The 26,491-nt window shown below is 33.8% G+C and overlaps 3 protein-coding genes across 5 annotated transcripts in view; 1 reads left to right on the top strand and 2 right to left on the bottom strand.

The window, feature by feature from the left end:
- orb2 overlaps positions 1–17,701 on the top strand; it is a 51,050-nt gene extending 33,349 nt beyond the window's left edge. Inside the window, exons 3-8 of the mRNA XM_066402940.1 lie at positions 8,610–8,651; positions 11,363–11,539; positions 11,629–11,768; positions 12,142–12,352; positions 12,512–12,804; positions 13,681–17,701. Of these exons, the coding sequence (XP_066259037.1) occupies positions 8,610–8,651; positions 11,363–11,539; positions 11,629–11,768; positions 12,142–12,352; positions 12,512–12,804; positions 13,681–13,797 (980 nt within the window). The 3' untranslated portion in view covers positions 13,798–17,701. The remainder of the gene's footprint in view (positions 1–8,609; positions 8,652–11,362; positions 11,540–11,628; positions 11,769–12,141; positions 12,353–12,511; positions 12,805–13,680) is intronic.
- LOC136417311 (mid1-interacting protein 1-like) overlaps positions 1–26,491 on the bottom strand; it is a 223,246-nt gene that overhangs the window by 99,103 nt on the left and 97,652 nt on the right. The gene's annotated exons all lie outside the window — the stretch shown is intronic.
- Positions 18,215–26,491, bottom strand: part of Csk (C-terminal Src kinase) — a 114,359-nt gene continuing 106,082 nt past the window's right edge. The window contains exons 1-11 of one of the 3 annotated variants that reach the window (XM_066402947.1): positions 25,884–26,288; positions 25,721–25,824; positions 23,750–23,899; positions 21,846–22,048; positions 21,647–21,793; positions 21,377–21,590; positions 20,852–20,970; positions 20,441–20,801; positions 20,299–20,385; positions 20,151–20,243; positions 18,215–19,512 (exon numbers count right to left, since the gene is read on the bottom strand). In XM_066402947.1, the coding sequence (XP_066259044.1) occupies positions 19,432–19,512; positions 20,151–20,243; positions 20,299–20,385; positions 20,441–20,801; positions 20,852–20,970; positions 21,377–21,590; positions 21,647–21,793; positions 21,846–22,048; positions 23,750–23,899; positions 25,721–25,750 (1,485 nt within the window). In that variant the 5' untranslated portion in view covers positions 25,751–25,824; positions 25,884–26,288 and the 3' untranslated portion in view covers positions 18,215–19,431. Of the gene's footprint in view, positions 19,513–20,150; positions 20,244–20,298; positions 20,386–20,440; positions 20,802–20,851; positions 20,971–21,376; positions 21,591–21,646; positions 21,794–21,845; positions 22,049–22,154; positions 22,298–23,749; positions 23,900–25,720; positions 25,827–25,883; positions 26,289–26,491 lie in introns of those variants that run through there. The other 2 variants (XM_066402948.1, XM_066402949.1) reach the window with 2 other exon arrangements.

Here is a 26,491-nt window from a genome sequence, read left to right as displayed (position 1 = left end):
AATCTCTTCATTATATCATATTGATACGTCAAATTTCAAATATTTATAATAATAACTGAGCTCGGACTATGTACTTTCGATTTGGATCACCCGGTACAGGAAAAACTAAAAGGGCGGCAGATTTCATTTTTAGTAATTAAAAAATTTGTATATTTTGACAATTTTCAAACCAAAAATGATATGCCTCGGATTTTTGATAACCAAAACATTAATCGTTTTGCTGGTTTCGTTAAGAGTCACATTTAAATTTTGCTTAAAATTATTCAGATTAATATATTAATTTTAAAAGTAATAATTTTTAGCTAATTAGAAAGTTATTTTTTTCTGTTGTGAATATGGAGTTGTCTTCTTGTCTTGTTTTTTGCCTCATTACGCATATTTACTTACTTCTGTGGTTTGACAAGAACTCATAAAAAAGTAGGAAAGCATTCTTTCCTTCTTGCACTGAAAATCAAATGTGAAGAATTGATAACTCAATGAAATAGTAAGAATGCAGAAAGAAGAGATATTCAAACAAAACCTAAAATTTAGCTAAAACTTGCAGCAGTATTTGAAATGTTTTTAAATTAAACTAAAAACGTGTTGACGAAACAAGCACTTCGACATATTATGTGGACCAGTACGATGGTAACTCAACCGTATAGAATTTGAGCTCTCACGTCATAAGTACTAGTTCATTCATTAATTTGTAAATTCATGGTGAATCTTTAAAAGTGACTGGCTGTAATTACTATTTAGTTTAGTTTTAGAGAAGCTAACCTGTTTTCCGTGGTTTCGATAAATAGTAATTCTTTGGTGTGTTGAAAAAAGAACATTGTGACACGGCAATATCTGAAACTGCAACTTACTAAAAAGGATAACTATGACTACAGGCGTAAAAACACGATCACTCTTTTCTCGGTATTGGTTCATTTATTTGCTTCAGTTTAGGCAGTGGATATAGCCATACTCAAATGATTAAATGGCTGTAATACAACAGCTCTAATACATATATAATGATTTTAAGGATTTGAATTCCGAGCAAACTTTTGATAGTCGCAACATACGAGAGGTGTAAGGTCAATTTTACAAAAGAAAATAGCGTTAAAACGGAGAATATGTTTCATGAAACATCGTGTAAATAAACAATGGTTTGGCTGCAGCAAAGCTAAGTGGGGAGTTTGAATACCTACTTTAAGGAATTTTTACTATTGTTAACATTTATCTTTGAAGAATAACGCTTATAAATACTTTAATTATCCAGTATCAATGTTCATTTACCCAACGTTGATGTTAAATTCAATTTTGTTGTATGTGTGTGGCCATGCAGAGAAGCAATTTGCATGACCGCTGACAATAATCTGGAGTGTCCTAGTAAAATTTTACTTTTCAATTGGTACATGACCCGACATTACAAATATTTTTGTTTATATAGTCGAACATCCAGTACGTATATAGTTAATTCAGTGAGAGAGGTAATTGTTATTACAAACGCATAATACGAAGTAGGCAAATTATTGTAAAATAACCTCTTCCGGTTTCGTAGGAGCGCAGCCGACAATGATAAACATGTCGTTTTGTCGTCATGAGGCCATTATCGACCATTCAAATTTGAAAAAAGTCAAATTAAATTAATAGTGTTGAAAATTGCCAAAAAGTTAGTGCAGCAAGCGCGATAAATTCTAAAAAAAAATTAGGAGAGGAAAAAACTTTATCTCTGTGTGTACACCATTCAAAACTCGTCTTTAATAATGAAACTAAATTACTGCATAGATCTGGATAAGACAAGTTGATCCTTTTATATGATATTCAGCAGGGTGTCTAGATTAAAAGGCTTTGTTGATTGACACCGAGGATTGGTGTTTTCAAAAAAAAATAGAAATATCATGGGATTTTCCTACAGCTCTTTGATTCTTTAAAGGAACGTTCTGGAATTTTTAGGGATTGAGAGGATATTTATTTAAGGTTTTACCTTAGTCTCTGGGTTCAATAGTAGGGATTTCCGGGAATACGGTGTTCATCTTCCTGGCACAAAAGACTAGCTCTGTCTTGTCAGGATTGAGAATATTGACAGACAGTCGCGTCTTAGTTTACCAATACTCAGCCTCGGTAAAAATTGACATAGTTTTAAATCAAAAATGGTTTCTTGCCTATCATGAGCCTATCATGACTCAATTTTTTTCCCTTATACAATTTTATCATAGCGTCACACAAATTAAAAGAGTACTTTTCTACTACTGCAAAAAACATATTTTACCTGCAACTTCCGAAAACTGATAAGTCGATTAGCGATGAGTCCTAAAGTGCACAATGCACGCTCAAAAGAGAATGACCAACACTTCGCAGGTTTGTGTTCTCATTTCAGTTTAATTAAATGCCATATTTCGCATGGTTTCATATTTTTAAGAAATTGTCCATTCCCGGCAGTTGTCTATGAACTAAAAGAATTTGCAGGTCACATTGAATGTTGTCCAAAGATTGGGCAAATTTCTCACTAAATTCTAAAACTTTCTGGGATTCATGTTTAAAGTTGAGAGTGTTTTACCCCCATACTTTGGAGATCCGACTTTATAAATTGAATTAGCTTGTTTTAAGGGTCTGCGTGGCTCCTCAATTTAAATTAAAATCCTACGGGAGATTAAAAAAGTTCAATTGATTCGAGGGTGATCAGCATGGGGAATTCTTTTGCCTCATAAGCATGGTATTGGTTAAAAAACGTGACAATTGGATATGAAAACTTTTGCTTCAGTATTGATGCACTGAAGGGTCATTGTATTCAAATGTCCTATAATTCGTCACCTTCGATTAAAATTTATGTAAATATATTTCTATTATTTGTGTCGTAGATTAAGGTAAACCGCTTTTAGTAGAAAACTACTGATAAACAAATACTTTCCAATGTCAAAACACGAATGATTACATTTTTGACATGGACCTAGAACTAAACAAACTGCTCGTTGAAGGCAAACATCACGTATAGAGCCAGATTTCCTTTCAGTTTAATTTTTGTGTATCGACGCAAAAGTTTTAGGACCAATAGATCAATTTCCTAACAACTTCACCCAGTGGATAATTAATATCCACGAAAATGTTCAAATTACGAAAGAGTAGGTATTTGTGTATTTCATGGTTTCCATGGAAACTAATCTTCCAGGTAAAGTTGCCAGTACATCGATCTAACCCGGCCTTTAACCTGATTTTTTTAAGGTGTATTCATACTTGTTATCGATTTATGGCGTAACGCCCAACTATTCAGATAAGCAATGTAATGTCGAGATAAGAGAATAACTGGAATTATACAAAGAGAAACCTAACAGGTTCATATCTTAGGCAAACACGTGAGCAAAGCTTGTGTAGAAGGTGATACAGGCATATCAGCAGCGAGATTATTAAATGAGGATTCATTTATTGAAGCTAATTCTTTTTACATTACTTAAACGAAAAACAGCCTCTAAACCTCTAAAATCCCAATATTCCCTCAATCGTTTTATTGACTTTCCTTTTGGTTTTCCAACCCTTTTAATTCCATTTTATTTAGGTGTAGATTCCAGAGTATTGATTCCCAGTTATCACTGAAATGTTGGTGGGTGCATAGCCCTAAGGGTTGAGAAGGGCCCGATTGAATGGGAAATTCTAATTAGAATTGGACTTTTATTATAACCTTGGGCAGCAATCACAGATTCCCCGATTTTCTGCAGCGTCTTGTATTAGCATGTGTAGGCAAGTCTAATGAAACTACCCCTTGCGTGATACCTCTTTGGTTAAGTTTAATGTTATCTGCAAATTTTGTTGGCACCCCAAACAAAAATTATCACGTTGATTGGTCCCATTCGAGACAGGCAGCCGAGCAGATAATATTTCAGATGATCGACAAGCTGCAGGAGGGTTTGAAATATGACACATCCCTATACATTCCACCCTCCTTCTCATGTTGAGTGACGACAAAACTCCGATGTTTATCAATGAGGCATTCTCTAAGCTCTGCTGGGGAAAAAGATCGACATTCTTGCTTTAGTTGTTAAAGTAATTTGCTTTGTTTTGAATTAAGGATAAGCTTGGTACAAGCAATTTTGATCCACATGTGCCACAAACCAAAGAAAGCCAATATCTCTGGATTACTTTATTCCTGCGCAAGGTTGGCATCATGATCTAAATATTTTTACTGCTTCGGTGTTTTCCTAGAGAAATCTCGATTGTTTTGCGTTTTACGATTTCTTTTCAAGTATTAGAGATTTTACGTTTTCTCTTAGAAACAGGTAAATCGTTTAATTTGATTAAATTAGTCAGGAACATTTTTTAATAATATTTTTACTTGAACTGAACCCATATATGATCAAAAAGAGTGTAGGAAGGTGTAAAATAAGTAATAAAAATTAGCACACTCACATCTTCGTATGAGAATTAATTTAAATACTTTACTTTACAAATCATCAATTCAGCAATCCGTTTTTCAATAATATTATTACTTCAATTGAACTTATTAATTAACTACAAAAAGAGAAGAGGAAAACAAAAAATAATTAGCGCATTCACCTAATTGTACGGAAATCAAATTGGTACTGTTCTTAAATACAATCTAACTAAAGTCAAATTGTTAGTGGCTTTATTGATTTACTTGGTTTTGAGACCTCTGAAAACTCTGACTATTAGAGACAAGTTTCAGCAAAACTGAACAATTAAAGATTTACTATTACTTGAGTGATTAAGCTAACAATAGATTAAATACATTTATGCAAACATCTTGTGATTACATATGACTATTAAAATTGTCTTAGCTTCTCAAATCATTCAGTTCACAAGAAGCTCCATTTTATATATTTTCATTTATATAGGGTGATTCAAGAGGAAGTACCAGTATTTCAAGTACGTCTTGGATAACTCAAAATAAGCATAAAAGTTCCTATATACATACGTGGACTATTCTCAACCATAACAGAAATATAAGGGTAAATTCAACATTTTTATTGAATGTACTAAATTATCATTTAATGATTATTAATAAAATACATTAGCTAATAATTTTCAAAAATACCACCGTTTACATCTAAACACATGACCGCTCTCCGATGAATAGATCTAGTCGCTCTGTGAATGGACAATGGTCTATTTCTGACAATTTCTGCTGCATTTACCATATGGTCGAGTAATGCATCTTTAGTATCTACTTTAGTTGCGTATACTAAAGATCATCCCTAAAGACAAAAATCTAAGGGATTAAGGTCTGGCGACCTAGGTGGCCAATTATGTGGACTGCCTCGATCAATCCAATGATTTGGAAAATTGTTGTTCAAAAAATTTCTCACTTGTAAACTCTAATGCGGAGAAGCACCATCATGTTGGAAACACATTTTTTATTATTACATTTTTTTCTATTTATCGAAGAGTAGTCATGTGTTTAGATGCAAACGGTGGTATTTTTGAAAATTATTAGTCAATGTGTTTTATTTATAATCATTAAATGATAATTTAGTACATTGAATAAAAATGTTGAACTTACCTTTGTATTTTTGTTATGGTTGAAAATAGGACCCACGTATATAGGAACGTTTATACTTATTTTGAGTCACCTCAAATCTAAACTAACCTGAAATATTAGTACTTCCTCCTGAATCACTCTGCATTTAGTTATAATAACTTTAGAATTTGTTGTGAGCCATTTACGACTTGCCTTGATGAGTAAAGGCGTATTTAAAACTCCACTTTTCTGTTTGAGTTTTCTGAATTAATGTTATCTGTTTGAATAACGTTAAGTCTGAGAATATACCATTTATATACTTAAAAATTTGCCTCAATATTTTTTATTTCTGTCAGGGTTTCCACATTCGAGATAAGGCACGTTATTTCGTGAGTAATTAAATTGGGAAAATTGTACTCAACGTCGAACCTTTAAATGTTATTGATCTACTAACTTTCCTTTGGTGTGGCTTGATCAAAGTGACAGCAACATTATTTACTCGATAGCGTATCAATCATTTGATTGCAAACTTGGGAAGTTCAATGAATTGAGTCTCACTTTAAACAAAGTTCAGTCCAACATTTGATCGAATGAATTTCTTGGTGCACGAATCTTTAGTTAAGTGCTACTGGATGTGTTTCGATAACCTTTTTAGCGGATTGCTTTGCACACTGAGGGAAATCAATTTTCCAAGCTTAGAACTTATATTGAGATGAATTTCGAGAAAATGTGGTGCTCTTAACGGAAATTCACGTTATTAATAGTAAAAAACCTTGAAGAATGTATAATCAATATACATGCATAGTTATTTGTAAATTGCATATTGCCGTGGCTGCATGAAAAGACACAAAAAAATCTCGGGTTCATACAACAAATAAAGGCCTTTGTAGTTGGAATGGCCTTATTATATCAAAGGAAACTATTACATTTCACGTCCATAATGGACTTGTGGAATTCAATTTGCGATATCCTAGTAAGGTGAACTTACAGTCCATGAACCGATTTTTGCTATACACACACTTTTTTTAGGTGTAATAACTAAAATTGAAATGTGGGATAGTCTTTCTAGGCCGTAATTAAATTATTCAATTTGTCTGTGTGTGACTAGAAACTCAATGTTATGTTCCTACCACGCCATGGGGGTTTAGATAATCTGGGAGGATACAATTGCTTTATAAATATGAGGTTAATTATATGTATACATAAATGGGAATTGCTAGTGCTATAAAAATGTAAATTCTGTTATTTCCAACTTTTCTGTGCTTGACCGTACTTTTTAGGTCCATGATTTTCAATCCGAACGTAAAAACACAGTTTCGCACTTCTATGGTGATGTATCAAAATTGGAAACAAGAGCCTCTTGAAAAGTCGAGTATTGATCCAGCACATGAATTCCCTACTCCTTTACCACGTCTCTTTTTGGCATCCTCTTTCACCAGCCAACAAGAAGATTGATTCTGCTAAATTTCACCTTTTAAGTGTTCTATTATATTTCAGCGCCACTTTAGCGCTCTTTCGAAGAATATTGCTGTGTAAAAGATTTCAATTACACGTATAACTTCGCCGTAACTTGAATACGTGACTATGAATTGCCTCTTTTGTATAACTAGACGTTTGACAAATTAACATCCTCGTTATGCGCCAAATTTTTGAAAGAGGTTTTTAAGATCGAAAAATATACCTAGACTTTTTGACCGCAAATCTGATCAATGTTTTAATCAATTTCAACTGTGTCATATTCAATTCTGTCGCTATTTACACACAATTGAAGATTTTTTCCATTAAAAATTATAATATAATATTACTTGCGCGTCAAATTAAACGCATAGGCATTTTCGTTTTCTTTTAACTTCTGCTACGCAATTTAAAGGACAGGTTTCTTGCAGAATTAGAGGGAGGACAATTTTTTAAACAGTTTTTTTGAATCATATATAGGGTGAGCTATAAAAATATTAAATTTCATTCTTTGTATCTGTGGCAGATACATTTTTTAAAATTCCTTTTTATAAAACACTCTGGATATTGCCTCCATATGTTTTTGGTAGATTGGAGAGAAGTGTCTCGAAAAAAATTATAGTGTTTTTTTGAAAAATGGTGTATTTTTGTAGAATACAATCAATTAACTGTTTTTTCAGCTTGGTATTACTTTTTCAGGACCAATGTAACATTCACACTCCTAACTTAATTCGTACTTAGCGATACCATGATTGGAAGTAGCACCTTGTTGATTGGCACAGTATTATTTAAAGTTGGCCTATAATATACAAACATTTCATGAAAATAAAATAAACTGTATACATTTTATTGTCCAAATAACTCGTTCAATTTCACTACAGTAAACTGTTTCCGCGGATAGTATCTCGCAACGTTTAATTCGTTTTCCCATTCTCCATGAAGTAAAGCCTATCACATGGTCAAATTTTCCATTAGAATATACCACATTTTGAAAAAACATAATATTTTTTGTACAGCTTGGAGGTACTATGCCTTGGTACAAAATATGATAAAAATGAGTTTAGTAAAATTAATTCTGTCGATGGTAGGAATAATTAAATTTTCACAATGTTACAGCACTCGACTTTACCCTGTGTAAGATCCAAAAAAATAGTTAAAAAACTGCATCCCCACAGATTTTAGAAAAAATAAGCTTTCGCAAATTGTAACAGCCATTTAAATCGGACGGGGTAGGTCGATGGTACACACATATGCATTTTCAATAATCACTAAAGAACTTGTCGGTGAATTTAATTTGATTGACAAATTAGCGATTTCCCTTTTTCAAGTTGGTCATAAATTTTTCAAAAATCCTATTTTTTGCTTATTTGCAAAAACCCTCCCTCTGCGTTTCAAAACATCAATAAATTTCCATTATTTTATTAATTTCAAACTATTGTAACAAATCTATAATAATCACACAAAAAAAGCCTTTTTTTAAGAAAATTCTGTTGCCAAGCTTCGAAGCCTGTTTCTTGTCACTGACAGCCCATAATTCATGCATAAAATCCTCAATTAAGAGGACTAGATTATTAAAATTTAAATAGTATTTTTTATTAGTAATATCCTGTCACCATCATCTCCCTTTGGTGTATTTAATTATTATAACTGGCAGGAAGTTTTGGCATGTCCGCCGTGAATTGTTTTAGTCACAATCACTAAAGTTCTCGTTTTGTTTCAGGATACATAAACACAAATGCGTTCCAGGCATTGCAGATACATGGTGAGTATTAGTGGTTGAGTAAATTTAAATAGATAGATAATGTGCATAAAGAAAGCGTGGTCAAATCACCAATCAAATTGACACTATTTGAAATTTAAAAATGGTTAAGGATTATACGGTCTGAATGTAAAAACTACTTTTTCTTGTTTCAAATTCAAATTTTCGGCCCAAATTGTATATTTATAAGTCTATTGTCGCCGCATTTAAAAGTAAAATCTATGTGTAACAGTATTTGATATGGTTAGTCTACAAGCATACATTTTTAAAACAAGCTGCTTAGTAAAACCGACAAATTATTTTGATTATACATTTACATGGAATAATAATAGGTTTACCACCGCAGTACGTAAATAATTATATGATAATGTGATTAATTGGTGATTTTAAAATTAAATAAGGCTCTCTTTATCCTCCTGTAAGGGCCATTAGCAGGAAACCGGTCACCCATGGATACTGCAACCATGCATCATCGAACTCCCCCATGCTTTACGACAGCCAATAATACATTGTCATTCTGTCAATTTTAATTTATCTAATTAATGGCATCTGGTTTGTGATTTATGCATTTCGTAGCTCTTTCTTCTGCGCCCCCGAATCAGCCATTTCTAGGCGACAGCCCCACGTAGATTCCAATATGATAATAATTCTTTATGACGTCACCTATTAATTTATCATTAAAAGGAATTGAACCCTTCGCCAATGCGGCAACATTGCGGCCAAGAAACAGCCAACCACGTGGTCCGGGTGAGGGTCTTTGGCCTTTGGCCACGTGCCCTCGTGCCGAAATTAGGGTAGATTTTTGCGGAAGCAGCTACGGCGCCTGCGCCAACCCCGTTCCGATCGACTTTCCTGAACTTTATATTCATAAATTAGGTTTTTATTGTTTGTCCGGATTTATATACCCCACTCGGTGGCTAAAATGGGGCATTCCGATACTTGTCTCCTGCAATGGGGTCGGTTCTATATATACGTACATTGCGAGACGCGTCTAGTTTTCGGGTTAAGCTCAGCTTGGGATATTTTTAGGTTGAGTAAATGGGGCGGGCCCTTTTGCCCGGTGCAATCAGAGCTAGTTGGGTCTAGCTGGAGGTCTTGACCTGTTAAGATCAGGAGCTGGTTTTAATTAATTTGCATATTAATAAGGGAAGGAGAGTCACGTTTTTAGGTGAATTCGATAATGTAAAAAAAGAGAATTGTATTTTATGGCAGTTAAGACAAGATGTGAATTAACACCATTGATATTCAACTAGGAAGTTTTTTTTAATTACAGATTTTCTTAAAAATTTTATAGTAATCTGGTTAAGCTATACTAACTTAAATGAGTGTCTTCAAGTAAATTGAAATGACTGCAAAACAATTATTCTTAACAATGAAGAGTAACTTGAGTAACCTAAATGGACCAAAATAAGAGTTTTGAGTAATCCAGTTAACCTAAACTAAACTGAATAAAATTTTTTAGTAATTCAAGTACTGAAACTAATTAATCTGACTGAAATAATCTTAATGAATTTTTTTTATAACTTAAAATCAACTCAAGACGTTTTTTTTAAATAACTTGAGAATGGATTGTAACACCGATGCTTATAACTGACCTTAGAGACAAGCCTTCCAATAAGAAATTTATTCAGTTAAGTCTAATGCCGTCTTTATCCACTTAGCTGGATATTTTCCATATTAGACACCCTTTACGTGTATTGAGTCTTAGTACACAGACAATAGTCTTAGGAACTAATCTGCGGTCATGATATTGGTTGAATAGAGTAGGTCGGAGACAGGGGATTCAGGCAGTTTTGCATATTTATTAGTTTCCAAACAATTTTTAAACCTTCATAGAATTGTTTGTTTTGTTATTTGTATCAGCAATTTTAGTAATTTACCTTCAGTCCGTTTAATCAGAAAAGTGTTGGGATTTGGAGTTAAGTATCACTAACGCTAAGCTTCTATTTTCGGAATACCCACGCAAATAAAACATTAAGGTCACTTTGCCCCTCAGCTCAAATCCGGGAGTTAAAGATAAATCGACACCAATTAGGTGATATAATTCCATAAATAGGATTAAGTTAGTGTTGGGCTTCTCTTTTCCATGGAATTTTAGGGAGCATTCCTATCCAGTCCTCTCGTATCCGACAAATTATAATTCCAAACAACCGCACGGGGTTTGCTTGTGACAGCCGCATGGAATCAAATCTCATCTTAACTCTAATACTCGAATAATCAATCTTCTGGTGAATATCGCAATAGACTGGATTCTTCTAATAGGGGTGGAGCTGGTTTAGGCAAAATCCCGGCTCATTAAATAATTGCTGCCCGTGAGGACATGACTGGACAAAAATTCTGGTAGTGTTAACGCATCATGTTAAGTCATAATTACAGCGTTTAAATTTCGTGATTTGGTGGAAATATCGCGACCTTAAATTAGCAATCAAGGGAAACGAGAAAATCCCTAAATCAACGTAACTGCATATTACTGCGCACGAATGTAGCTAGTTTCATGCTGTTACGAATATATCCGGTTTGGCAATGCAGAAACGTGTTACCGGCAAAAACGAACATCTAATATGAAATTTATGGAAATGCAACCTGGAAGGTTTTCCATTTGCGCTAGATATATTTTTCTGGGTTTCAGTCATCAATTTCAGCTGGCGCAATTAAATATAGCGACGACAAGATAGATACATTTTCTTTGAAACATAAATAAAATTTTATTTCAGGAAAATCGCCATACTTCCCAGGTTTAGACGATCAGGCTGGACCGGTACTCTTGGAAGAACCAAGTCATTTGGTTGACGGCACTTTAGGAACTCAGCCGCTGAGTTCACCCTCCAGGTCATCCCCCCATTCTCAAGGGTCGGAGGGTGGTGAGCGATTTTCAAGAAAAGTTTTCGTTGGTAAGAAACGTCATTATCGTTATTTTTCCATTTTGTTTTTAAACGTTCCCAAAACAACTGAATTAGTAGTAAAATTTTTGTGTTTTTAGGTGGCCTGCCTCCAGATATCGATGAAGATGAGATTACTGTGAGTTTTAGGAGATTTGGACCGCTAGTTGTAGACTGGCCTCACAAGGCAGAAAGCAAATCGTATTTTCCACCCAAGGGATATGCCTTTTTGTTATTTCAAGTGAGTTGATTTTAATGTTGAGGCAAAAATTTTTAATTTAGAGCTAGATACGTTTCATCTTAAAAGCATTAATATTAATATTCTGGAGAAAAGATTTTTTTGTCGTGGAGGCCAAAGGCCGCACCCTCAAAACATTAATTTTGATTCTGATTATGTAAAGAATGAGATTGAGCTTCGTCCAAATTGGGGCATAGAGAAATGTGAATTCTATTCAGGGATGAAAAGGCAATTTTTCATAAGCTCGACGGCCTGACGTCCATTTTAGGCCGAAGGCACGTAAAATCATTAAATCGTGTATCCAGGGCCGTAACCGACTTTAATTAATTTCTCATGGAATCCGGCAAGACTAACTCACTTACGCTTTGTTCCACAGGATGAAAATTCAGTTCAAAGTCTAATTGACGCATGTATAACCGATGAAGATAAGTTATACCTCTGCGTTTCTTCTCCAACAATCAAAGATAAACCAGTACAAATTCGACCATGGAGGTTATCAGACGCAGATTTCGTTTTGGATGCGTCCATGCCCCTTGACCCTAGGAAAACCGTTTTTGTTGGTGGTGTTCCACGACCTCTTAAGGCTGGTACGTATTTAATATCTACTAACCAAAACATGATCATTAAAAATTAAATGGCAATGATGTGCCAGATTAATAATGGGACAATAATGATTTATTTTTTGCATTGTTAACACTTTTCTATATTCGTACTTAAAATTTTGCAAAACTATACTTTTATTTCAGTTGAATTAGCAATGATAATGGATAGGTTGTATGGTGGAGTGTGTTATGCAGGCATAGACACAGATCCGGAATTAAAATATCCAAAAGGAGCTGGAAGAGTGGCTTTCAGCAATCAGCAGAGCTACATAGCGGCCATAAGTGCTAGATTTGTTCAGTTGCAACATGGCGACATTGACAAACGGGTAGAAGTGAAGCCATATGTACTGGATGACCAAATGTGTGATGAATGCCAGGGCCAGAGATGCGGTGGCAAATTCGCACCATTTTTCTGCGCCAATGTGACTTGCTTGCAGGTAAGTAAATCTAAGTACTTTGGAAACATCCTTTCGCTGGTCTGGAGGAAAACGACAAAAAATCAAAAAGCTTTTAGTGGAAAAATTTTGCAAGTTATATGAGGTTTGAGAAAATTTCAAAAAATAATATTCTCTTTTCGGTTGCATGTAGAGCAAGTTAATTTATGGAAAAAACCTTCTCAAAAAGTGCCTGCTTATGGAGGTATAGTGTGAAAACTAGCCCCTCATAGAATAAGGTTTAAGACCAAAAGTGGTATATTTGAACATACAACGTTATGCTTTCGATGTTCAATTTTAAAATGACAGTTTTAACTTTTTGGTGTTTCACATTACACTTAAAAATTGCGAATCATATGGGAATTTTTCTAAACCTAAAATGTTTACTTTTGTTTAATTTGCCTCATTATGATGATTTTAAAATTTGCTTTAATTTTTCAAATATTAAATACCCACTCCTCCAATGATTTCATATTTTATGAATTTTAAATTTCGAATCTGATTCATTTCCGAATTCCTATTTAAAAAGATAATGAAACTTGATAAAATTATAATCGAAATCGAATTGAGATTTCAAGAATCCGGGGTTTAATTTGATGAAGATTTAGAATTTTTCCTCTAAATTTTAAAATTTTTTTCCCGATTTCCTCCGATTTGGTGATTTGTAGTATTCCAAGCTTGAGTTTACCATTGGGATTTCATCAATATAAATCTGAGATTAGAATCTTTGACTAAGCATTTTTGCAACATTTTTAAAATTAATAATTACATCCAGTCACGCTGAACCAAAATTTAACTGCAAGTTTTGTTTACTCTTATTTTTGAAATTCCAATTTGGAAGATATTTTAAGAACTGGCATAATCCTTGGGATGTTCCAGTACTATTGTGAACACTGCTGGGCAACAATTCACTCAAGACCAGGCCGCGAGTTTCACAAGCCCCTCGTCAAAGAGGGTGCAGATAGGCCTCGCGCCGTCCCCTTCCGTTGGTGTTAACGCATGCGCATCGCACCTGCGCCGCAGCCCCTTAGCTTATTACCACACACACCGGCAGCGGCCCCCTAGGCGAAATCTTAGTACGGTAACTCGGCCCAATATGACGTCGCCTTTGATGGGTCACTAGTACAAGATGATATTCCAGAAATACATAGAACATCCGGTAATGGATGGGGTAGTGAATTAGCGCTTAAAGCTCCGCATAATTCAATTTTATAGTTATAAAACTCGACGTTTTCCACGGTGGGACGTTGAGTCACAGGACACGGGAGAGGATTTTGCTTAAAATTAGTGTTTCCATATCACAATAGATTGTATTTAATACCTCTGCGGTCGCGGCCCATCAGAGGTGCTCGTCAGATCTGGGGTTATTTATCTAGTAGCAATTATACATACCTATTTAAAGATATACATGTATAACCGATTATCTTCTGTATTAAGTGGGGCAGGACGGTAGCTTCACGATTTTTCTGCACTAGTCATCCAGCGTTACAATTCATGACCTCTCGACTTAGATACTTCCCTTATTGCTCATAAACTATACACCGCATCAAAACAACAATTTTTTTTAAATTGATTTCAAAATTTAATGCTGCGCATTATAGAGAAACAGGACCGACCCCATTGCAACGCAGACGCAACTGAAAGAGTTCCACAAGATTGCTAAACTGTTAATTTTAATTTTTTTTTAAGTATTGTAACATTTTTATATATATGGAGTGTGGTAATTCTAGTCGAAATGTCTTGGAAATCGACTACCGCAAGCTCGATTTTTGCGTTTTTGCTATGGTTTATTTTAGATGAAATGTAATATTTAAGATTGTTTCTTGATAGAATCTTTTTAGGCATGGGAAGAATTCCCTAGGTTTTATTCATATTTCGAAGATCGCAAAAAAGAATCATTTGAAATATGGCAATTTTATGAGATTCTCTCGAAGATAAATAAAAACTATTTTATTATTTTGCAACAAGTTAATTAGTAACTTTGTTAAACTTTCCTTTTTCTTACATTATTTGTAAATATTTTTTTCTGTTACTTTTTGTGCTAGAAAGGTAATTCTAATTTAGTTTTTGGAACTTTACGCAAAAAGGAGGTGTTTAAGGCCGACTTTAAAGGTCATACTTCAAAGTTAACGCGGTACAGTCAGACATTTCAGGGTATTGTATATACTAGTCTATTAATGAAAGCGGATACTGTGCAGAGACCGTTTAGCTTGAAAAACAATCGTCCAGCTCGAGTACCTGACTGGAAACTTGCGTTAATATTTCTGCTGCCCTGCCATTTATCCAGCCTTCCTTGAGATACACCACGTATAAGGGCATGGTCTTCAGTACGTAATTTTTATACGTTTACTCAATTTCTAGGCGGACATAAAACTGGCACTTTGAGGGCGAATTGGCTGCAGGATGACCTTACTAATAAAGTAAAATAAATCAGTTTATGCAACAAGCAATACACTGAATTAACAATTTGATTTTAATAACAATTTTGGTGTTTTAAATTTCAAATATTTCTTTGTCGCTGTTTTACTAGTTGCATATCTGTGATGTAAAGGCAAGGTTATTTTTTATTAAGGAAGGATGGTTTGTTCGGTAAATTTGTCCATGTTTCTCTAAGAAACTTTAACCCAAATCTTGACTGAGAGTTGTAAGTGAAAGCAGTAGGCACACTTTTTTTATTGTTGGACAAGACAAAATTAAAAAACTAGTAGTTATTCTTGATGTGGATCTTAAATACATGCAATTATTCTCAATATTATAACCTGAGACTATGACTTATCTGTCAAGATTATAAGGACAAAATAATCGGTGTTGTATCTTATATCATGAAATATTCTTTAGTATTTGGTATCACGACAAGGTTTTCTTTACGCTTAAAATTTTACTTTCAAAAATAAAATATAATCCAATTAACATATATTGCATGTTGTCTGTTTTTGCATAGGCCGTTGTATGTAATTAAATGTAAAAAACTATTAGGAAAATTCTAATTACTCATACGTTTTCGTGATTAGCAGTTAGCTTTTCTAGGTGTTTATAGAAACTATTTTCTGAATTTCTAATATAATCTTCCATGAATGGTGTTTAGGTATTTGGAGGTAGCTCCAAGTGATTATAAAAACAATTATGTTAGGGCTAAATTTCTAATTGATTTCGTATTACGTTTATGAGCGAAACTGAAGACCATGTGGCTATTGACCAGCTTCCGCTTAGTGTCCGCCATGTTTAACCGCTATCCTTTTTAACATCCCTTATTTTCATGTGTGATACCATAGACGTTTTAAATGTATTAAATCAATTTGCACGGATATGTATAGTATATATAATAGTATCAGCTATTCTGAGACTTTGTATTTTTTAAATTTGAATTTTTATACTAAACTGTTATAAATGGTGATTAGTAAAAGTTTGTGTGCAATAAAATCCAGCCTCGGATGGCAATTTTTAGAGTTTTATCTTTTACTGTAATTCATAAATAAAACGTTTCTTAGGAAAATGTGTACATAGCAGACCAAATGGCGCATATTGCATCAGGCTGCATCCTCTCTAGCCAGGGTTGTAGTTAGCCGAGATTCAAAATACGTACCTATTCTACTTAGTTGAAGTGGCTTATGTTACCTCTCTTTGTCTAAGTACTTTTCGGACTTTAAGCTTGATTAATAAATCAAATTCGGCTTCAAAGGCGTAGTTCCAAATAATAGCTACAACGCTTATAGACTTTCAAATCCATATTTCACATAACACTAGATTTAACTGCAGTTTAAGCCTGTGGGAAGCGGTGGCCCAGGTGCAGGTATTTCCAATAGAAATCTAGAATTACGTATTTTTTTAATAGTGTAAGTGACGTGCGGAGCTTGGGATGTCGAAAGGATAACTGAAAAGAATACTGCTTAGACAAAGGCGAGTAGACAACCTGCTCGAAATTGAAACCATCTATTAAATGGTACAAATAAGTATTGATATGATTTGTAACAATTTACACTCCTTTTTCTACCGTTTGTATTCGCTGAAGCATGTCTGAGAGAGTAAATAAAAAACGGACAGTGATGCGACATATTGTATCATACTCTAGTAGGTCATTATTGTAATTTTATCCAATTATCCGTTTATGAGATTTAGAATTTCGCGCTGCCGAGTATTTTCACTGGTCGGCGCCTATGTTTCATATTTTTAATATGTATAAGCTCTGTATTTATTGGAAATCTTTAAAGTTTTATATTTTCCACTTTTTATAACTGTTTTAATCAAAATGCTTTTTTATGGTTTTTCTATTTTTAATTACTAATTGATTGAAAAAAGGACCAGCGATTGCAGTTTTGCAATTGGCACCGGTTTCACAACTGAAACGCGCACCACTTCCCATTCAAAACTGTCTCTTGTCTCATTTTACTAACCTTTATTTTTTAATTAATCCATCTCAACTGAAAGACATAACTTATGCTGATAAAAAAAATCATTTTTGACAGTATTGACCGGGGATTTAGGTGCTAATTTCACTCGTAGTTATCCAAAAATTAGTTCAATATCGGGCTGTGTCTTGACTTGGCAAGGGGGCTCGATTATAGGGATAGTCAATTGTTTCAGATTCTTATTGTTGGTCTATTGGTTATTTCGGTTTTTGCCCGTTTCAACCAATGGCTGTTTGACTAGCACCAAAGTAGATTTTTATTATACTTGTATTATTTTTTGTTATAATTGTATTTTACGAAATATTTAAATTGTTTTTATAATTATTTTATACACTTTTATATGTTTGTTAGTCGATTTTGAGGTAAGGTTTGTAAAACTTCTCGGGAAGTTCCTCGTTTATTATTTTGTTAGATATCAGACTTTTTATGTTTTTTATAAATACTATATAAAATGTCAATTTGTGTTTATTTGATAAACTGCTGTTAAACTTCCAGTTGCTTTTTTCTTATTTCACTTCCCAAACAAAACAAGGAAAAGGTGATAATTTTGCTATTGTGCATTAAATTATTTGGTAGATGCGGTAACAATGTAGACGAAAAATTTTTTCATTGAACATGGAATTCGAATTTCAGGGATGAGGGTCCAGTAGCGTACCACAAAAAGTTTTAGATGGTAAAAGAAGATTTGATCCCAGGAAATAAACCATTCTGTAGATCCTATCAGCAATTTTTAAAACGTAAATAAGCACCTCTGAAGTAAGATTTATAAAAAAAATCCCAAAGTTTAAAATCCACATCTATAACGAAGCGTCTACGATTTTATGTTTGAATGAAGACGTTTATAATATAAACACATTGTGTCAACCTTAACGTGACATAGCCACGGGGAAGCAAAAAATGTATTCAAGGAAATTATTAAATCTGAAAGCTTATAGGTTGTCATGTTTTTTTTTTACCTGGGTGCGCTATTTTATCTAAAAACTCAGAATAACGTACCTGAGTTAAGAAAAAAAAGGACTTTATTGTAAATTCAGTTAGAATTTAAAGGGGACAAATAGAAAAATATACATGTTATTAAATAAACGATGATAAAACAATTAACATTTTACAAAGCAATGTAGGTACTAGGTTTTAAGCTCTAGAGCAATTTACAACGGAGGATTTAAAAAATTTAAGTACACAAGCCTAAATATCTACGGGGAAATAAATAAAAACTCTGTCAAGGAACTCGAGTTTACGGCTTTTATACTTAGAAAGTAACACTTAAAACAAGTGACCTGGTGGCATGTCCCAAGTTGTCTATGTGGATTGTGTGGCAAATGAACCCAAAGCTAAAATGGCCACATACCATAATAAAAAGTATTCACAGGATATTCGCAACGCAGTGGATACAGAACAGGTGTATGTAGATGATCTCAAAACTGGTTAATTTTTTATATGAAATCCCGAAAATGCAATGCCTCAACATAAACCAATCAAAATTTTCAAAATGTATTTCTTTAAATACATTTTCGGAGGCCAATACTTCACTAATCGTAGACATACGGTAAAAAATGTATATAAAAAGTCGACTTGTTTTGAGGTCCTCTACAAGTCTTAGATCTGTATCTATTGCATTATAAGTCGCCCCATATACAAATTATTGAATGCGAATTGTTGATTCGTGTCAAACAACCTTGAATAATCGACGAATCTGAGCCCATGTTTTAATAATAATTGAATAACATCAAAACTTTTTTTAAAATCTGCAAGTGTTCCCAAAAAAACTTTCAATACTAATTTAAAACTCGTTACTAAAGTAAAATTGCGGCATTTATATAATATCTGGTCAGTTCAAACAACTTGGACACACTATGTCACCAGGAAAAGTATTAATGAGTATGGAATGGAGTATTTAAATAAGCATAATAAAGGCTCTTTGGACTATTTCATGCCAAACATCCAGTTCCTCTGAAAGATCATTAGAAAACAATGATCGAAATTGATAAAAATCTGGACCAAAACAAGACTACGGTTACACATTTTTATATTATTAACCACACCACATACCACATACATGAGATTAATCACCGTACATTTTTGTTTAAATTAAATCTTTTACGATTGCATAAGTGTATTAATGATTAGAAGTCAGATGGGTCGCGTGAACTACGTAAGACATATCACACAATGCGTTTCCCTTAGCATTCTCATCCATTCGTTTCCCGTTTATCAAAGCTGAATTTCACGTCTGCTGTTTCAGTTGGGCAAGTTTGTTTTTCACCTCGTGGAAATTCGGCCGCTTATCAGGATGAAATTCCCATGCCTATGCACCAAAAAAAAAACGTAATATGTTTCACGTTATGTGTAAAAATAAATAAAATGATAGCAACAAAATCATTAATTCAAATAAATATTTACCTGACAAAATTATGTACAGTAATTCTGTAGCATTTTCGATGCTATTGAGAAATACTATATTACATAAAAGTTATGATTTCTTTCCCTTTATCACTTAGATTTTAATTATAACTCCCGATTAACAAAATTATGCCCCATAGGGACCTCCCTCTTCCCTTAAACACATCGGAAACTTATATTTACCAAAAATCATAACTTCACAGCAACTACAACTAAAGATTAAACGAGATGATGTACGAATCGTTTGTGAACAGAAATGTAAAAACAATTAAAATCCCAACACCCAATAACACATCATTTCAGGTTCTGTGTTACATCGGCAAAATAAAGGCTTTTATTCTGGAAAATATTGGTTAACCATGACACCGGTAGAAGCTACACAACTTTATAAAGAAAACATCTGAAGTTTAAGCCCCACAAAAATGATCTCTTCAATTTGTCTACAATAACGACAAATGCAATTAATGTTAAGATTTTACAAGGGTTAAACCAACATTAAACAACACACATAAACAAATATTAAGTCAATGTATTTTCACTCACCTGCTTCATAACCTGGTATATTTCAGGTGGACATCCTTCTGGAGCCTCCATTTTGTACCCATTTTCCACATGCCGTACTACGTCAGCCAAAGGCTAAAAATTTTAAATTTATCAACTGTGAAAGTTAAAAATAAAATAATCAACTTACTATCCTTGGATAAGGAACTCTCCCAAATGAATAAATCTCCCACAGTAGAATGCCGAAACTCCACATATCTGACTTGTTCGAAAATTTCTTAAAAAAATGTTTGCTGTTAATTTAAGTTTTTGAAAGAACTTGAAATGCTTACGTTGTACTTCAAGGCTTCAGGAGCGGTCCACTTGATTGGCAATTTAGCCGACTCGGAAGTAGCGTTTTTTTCGTTTCGAGCCAAACCAAAATCTGAAACTTTTGCTCGTCCGTTTTCCGCTATTAACACGTTTCTAGCTGCTAGGTCTCGATGAACCACGTGCATCTTTTCTAGGTACTCCATGCCCGAACACGTATCAAAAGCAAAATTGATTTGGTCTTTCTTGGAGACGTGCAGTCTTCCTCTAGAGCGTAAATAATCCACGAGACTTCCTTTACTCATATACTCGGTTACTAGGTATATTTGGTCTTTTTTCCTGACAATTCCCAGTAAGTTCACTAAATTTTCGTGATGCAGGGATCTGAAAAAATTACTGTTAGAAACTAATCAAATAAGAAATTGAAGACATACTTCATTAGTATCGCCTCAGCTTCACTGGAATCTTTTAACACCTTAACTGCTACTTTTTGATTTTTCCATTTTCCTAACATTACTTCGCAAAATTCGCCTTTGCCGATAGGTTCGCAAACCTAATAAATAGTCAATTTAGAAACATTTAGATTTGTTTGAAATTCAAGAAAAATAGTACAGGTCGAGGTAAACATTGAATGGAATATTTGCAGCGTCAGAAGCACTTTAAAATATACAGGGTGTCCCGAATAGCAACAATTAACGATTTTCAACATGTACAGCGGTAAATGGATTTAACCATTTTTTACTACTGTCCTGGTTAAAAATGAAAAAAGTTGATTTTCCAACCCTGGGAATACATAATTAACATTTAACCATTACAATTTGGAACATTCTGAATGCTTTAATACATATTATAAAATATTGTACCGGGAATTTTCAAGCATTATTATTGAATCCCTTCAAGGATGTTTCAGCGCTTCCAAGACTATTACTCATACAATAATAAATATACATATAACTCACCACTAAATCATGTTCAGGAATAACACAAAGATCATCACTTTCCTTTGAGCTGCTCTTGACTAGGGCTTTGGACGTTTCATTTTCTTTTGGAAGTGCGCTTACTAGTTTCGTGCAAAGACCGTCGGCATCATTCTTGTAATGCTCTATAAGCTCATCTAAATTATCAAAATATTCCTCGTCGTCTATTGTCAGTTTATTGCCATGAGATTTAACCCTGTAGAAACTTATCAATAAGCACTTTGCCTATGTTGAAAACATTTAGAAACTCACCTATAATGCTCAACCTTACTTTGAAAACAAACACACAAAGTATAATCGCCAGGGAAGTTTGTCGACTCCCGCACTAAAAATAGGCCATCGGTCCGAGGTCTCAGTAAGGATTCCGCTTCTTCACGAGATATTTTTCCGTGAAACCACCTGAAATTTCAAGGGTTGAGAATAGAACAGAGGATTTTTCTAAGGTACTTACGGTGTGCTCATATATTTGGAATTACTCCTCAAAGGGCTCTGAACTCGATTCACGTTGACATCATGCTCAGATGTAATAATTTGATTTTTTATGTTTCCACCTTCAGAAGGGCTAACATTCATATTGTTTTGGGGTCTTAACAGTAAATTGCAGTCGTTTAATACATTATTATCCATTTGGTGTGATAGGTCTTGAGGAGCCATCTAAAAATAAATTAAAGTATTTATTCAGTGTATTCTCTTTTGAGTAGGCGATGAAAGAGACAAAAACAAAAGAGTGTATCTAAATGTTCCGCAAAAATTTACGCACCTGGAATTTCACTTAAAAAGTTCGAAACTAAAACATCCGACCTAGTTGCACATTGAACTTAACCTGCTCGCTCAAAAACGCTCATTAAAAAAATCACTGCTATGTTTAGAATTCATTATGTTCTCCGATACATGCGTTTGTTCATGGAACGATCAATTACAAATCAGTTGCAACCAATCACGTTTCTAACAGTATTTCAGAGTGCAAACAAATGAATACAACTGGCTATATTGGTAGTCATAAGCCGATCAAATTTCCTACGGCTGGCTTGTAATTGCTCCTCGAACAAAGGTAATGGCCACAGGCTTTGGTTAACTTAAACGAACTAAATATGCCTCAATATGCTAAATTAAGCGAGCTATATAATCCAATTATGTAATTAAGCTGTGAGAGAATTTTCCTGATTGACTGAAGTAAACAATTATGAGTTGCTTCTGTGTAATGATTCATGACACACTTGCGATTTATTTTTAACTGTTAATAACTGGCATGTGGAAATTTTAATTAAAACGCAATACACTTTTAAAAAGAAACAAGAGAGGAGACAACAAAACACTTTTTTATGAAAAAACCAAATGTTAAATACATCTAAAATCAACTTTTTCCGCTGCCCTATGACTCATATGAGTTATTGCATTCAGGCGGCGTAGTTAACTAATTGTTGTTACCAAATTGGCCGAGCTACTCCAAGTATAAATATACTGTCGGACGTATAGCGGAATAAATTAACCGAGTATATCGCAATTTGTTTCTTTCATGAATTTGCTACTATATTGGCTTCTGAAATAGCGGCAAGGAACGCGAATATGCATATAGTAGATGCTCACGAAGCAATGGCTGGAATTTCGATTAAAACTACTTCTCTGCGTAAAACACCCACAACTACACATAATATCAAGACCTCAGGTCGTGTCGAACCACGAAGAGTGCATTTCAAACCATGTTAACTTTGATACGGAACAATTGCAGTAACCATACACATTCTTATGAAGTAATATCCCTGAGAAATGAGGCAAGTAAACGTGAATTAATTGGTGATCCAATTAGTCGTAAAATATAAAAGACATGAAATTAGAATTTTATGATAAGGCTTTCTTTTTGATAAGAATAGTCATAATAAAATCATTCAAGTTGCGAAAGCTATAGTGACATGAAAAATTCGCGATAGGACGTGTATACATTACCTATAACATATTTTTGAATGTCAATTTTAGATTATAAAATTACTAACTAGAGATATAATCAATTAGCAACCAGTAACATTTCAAATGTTGAATTGAGTCGCAAATCAAACAAGTGACGCATCTGCAATTTTTGATGGGATATACACGTGCATTAGCACTGACCATGAACTATCGGCTGACTATATAATAAGAGAGGAAAAAATCGCTCGATGTTTACTAAAGCGCGAAATTTATGCAGCTGAATAAAAATATTAATTGCGATATACTAAGAGTACCCTAACAACATGATTACAACATTTCTTGTAAACATGCTCTTGCAGTTGGTTAAGCAGCTTGTTTAAAAAAGGGAAAGTGACTGATTTTCATTTTCCTACATTCATCAAGAAGAAAACATTACTGTTGATAACGTACCCAAGATGACTCCTCATATGGACGGGTAACTTCACTAGGGGTACTTCGTTTTATACCCCGTGCAGGAACTGTGGGGGGGCTGGTGGTGGATGAGGTCTCCCATTGACCATCAGGTTGTCGGTACTGGTCGAAAATGTATGGTTGGTATCTCTGCAATCACCAACAGAAGATATAGGAAGTGTTAATTTTAAAAATTTGTTATTCAAGTTTCATAAATATTACTCTGTATGGTTATTTATAAAGATAAACAATTTAGATGATTAAATACTTATCAATACACTTAATCTCCGTATCCGTGAGGGTAGATTTTGCATATTTATCTGCCACTAGTGGTGTTAGTAATACTGGTACACATTTTCATTCCATAAAAATGCAAGTAGAAAATATAAATAATTTATAGGATATGGGGACTATAATATTTTCCATTTAAATGGTATTAGAGATATTTTTTGAGGGATCTTTAAATGATTATAAATTGTCAAACCATATAAATGAGAGAGTCATTTTACGGCGAAGGACCACGATGCTTATTTACATTTTGCGAATTTACGCCAGCACATTCCGATTTACAATATACTCAACTACGTTATTAACTAAAAAATTGAGCAATTATTACAAAATGGAATAAACGACATAATGTACTATTTCCTATGCCTATGAATTGGCATTTTAAAGCCCATACTATTAAACAATTTATGCGGACCTTGAATTTATTAAATAAAGAAATGAGATCGTGCATCACAGCGATGTTGGTTATACAACCTTCTATTTAATGGCGTTAGTTGACAAAAATGTGCGGAAATTACGGTCAAACATTTTTAAACTTGTATAACTTAGGCATTTGATGTGAAATGTAACTGTGAAAATAATTCAGTCTGTGAAACAGTTTCTGATTAACCTTACAGCAAACAAAGCGCATTTTGTCCACAATACTCTCATACAATTACTTTTAAGTAGGCTGCACTATTTAAACCTAATGTTCATACTGCTAATTAGCGGATAATGTAAATAAAACGCATCTATAATTTTACCATACAATAAACAAACAGGGGCTTTGATCTGTTGCTACTTATTATCCTACTATTTAGATTCTCGTTCAATTAATCAAGAGTTCCTTTAAACAATTTTTGAGGTCAATGATTATAAACCATCTGATTTGGGTTGATATCGAAGGTCAAGTGAAGATATATAAAGAAAGTTTTAAAAATTATAAGTTTATTGTGGTTTCACTTTCACTTCAATAATTATGGTGGGGCGCCAAAATTAGTGGCCAGGCACAAATGTCACGATGAACATCCCTTTTTTTCTTCTAAAAAACGCTATGGGATTTGTGTATTGTTATGGTATTTTCCTATTTCAGCATAATGGAGTTGTAATGTAGATAATATTACAAATGCTAAAATGTGTAAGAAATTAATATGTTTAAGCTAAATCAGTTAAATGCAGGTTTGATAAGCTTCTACTGATTGTTGTTGTTTATCCTCTTAAAAGAAATGTTTGCTCCAAATTGGCGCTTACTAGGTTTTAAATTAAAAAAAACTAGGCATAAAATTTAAGATCGGTTGATCTACACTTGTACTTTAGAAAAATATCATATAAGAGTTTTTATTCAATATGGCAATTTCGACAATCAATTAAATTTTTGATACTCAATATGGGGCAGTCCTGTAGAATAATTCATTTAGAAGCTGACTAGGACAATCACGCCTTGAGTCCATTTTACTTATTTCCTACTTATATTATGAGGAGATTTCATCCGTCTAGTCTACTGATAGGCTTCTGATAGTTCAAAAATGCATATCACTTATCAGCCAAAATGATCTAATACATATATGTGCTAAAATATCTTTTGACAGCTATCAAAAGTAATGAAATTAATTCACTGATAAGTTAATTAATTAACAACAAAATTGCATGGAAGTTGACTTGATTTGTCATTAAATGAGGCTTTAAAAAGTTTCATGGACATACCTGAGTAAATGAGGAATTTTGGCTTGTCATCACTTTAAGTGCAGAACTTTCACATCATACAGGGTTTATCCTTAACAAATTGACATTTCAAACCATAGGAAGTACTAAAAAACGAGCTCACAAATTAAATGCCCTACTATAAAGGTATGGACTATCTAGTTACCTTTAAATTTCCTGTGGCTATCACTTCAATCTATAATATAACCTGAGACCATCCCAAGACGAAATGTTTATTTGTATTGTAGAATTTTTATGCTAATTGACCACTACGAACTATTTAATAGTATCCAGTTCTTCGATAGTGTTCTCTTCATATTTTTGTTAAGTTACAGCACTAATTTTCTTGGGAATGACCAGTCGTCCTAAACCTATAGGAAAACAACCGCACGTAACTGAATAATTGATCACTTCGCGATCCGGAACTCTTTGTCAACACAAATGGGACTAATCCGTAAAGTGTTCTGTACTACAGCGCGCTTCTAGATAGGTACTACAGGCTACAAAAAGATATTTGTTACGTTTACTGATTACTGACAAGTTCTACCGTTCTACCAAAGTAAACTCTCCATTTTGTTTTGTTGATAAAGCAGATCACAAATTGAAGACGTGTCGTATTTCATGAGGCGTCATCTATTAGTGAGAATTCTTAATACAACCGGAAAGACTCTTCTCTTTTTGATGTTATGAATTTCCTGCGACAGTTACGGGATTGACTCCATAGGGGGCTGATGATTATGACCGGGAATTTTAAAATAGATATGCAGATAAATT

The sequence above is a fragment of the Euwallacea similis genome, chromosome 27 (assembly GCF_039881205.1).
Source record: "Euwallacea similis isolate ESF13 chromosome 27, ESF131.1, whole genome shotgun sequence".
Classification (NCBI taxonomy): domain Eukaryota; kingdom Metazoa; phylum Arthropoda; class Insecta; order Coleoptera; family Curculionidae; genus Euwallacea; species Euwallacea similis.
Note: the sequence above shows the minus strand (reverse complement) of the source record. Positions and strands in the feature narration are given on the sequence as shown.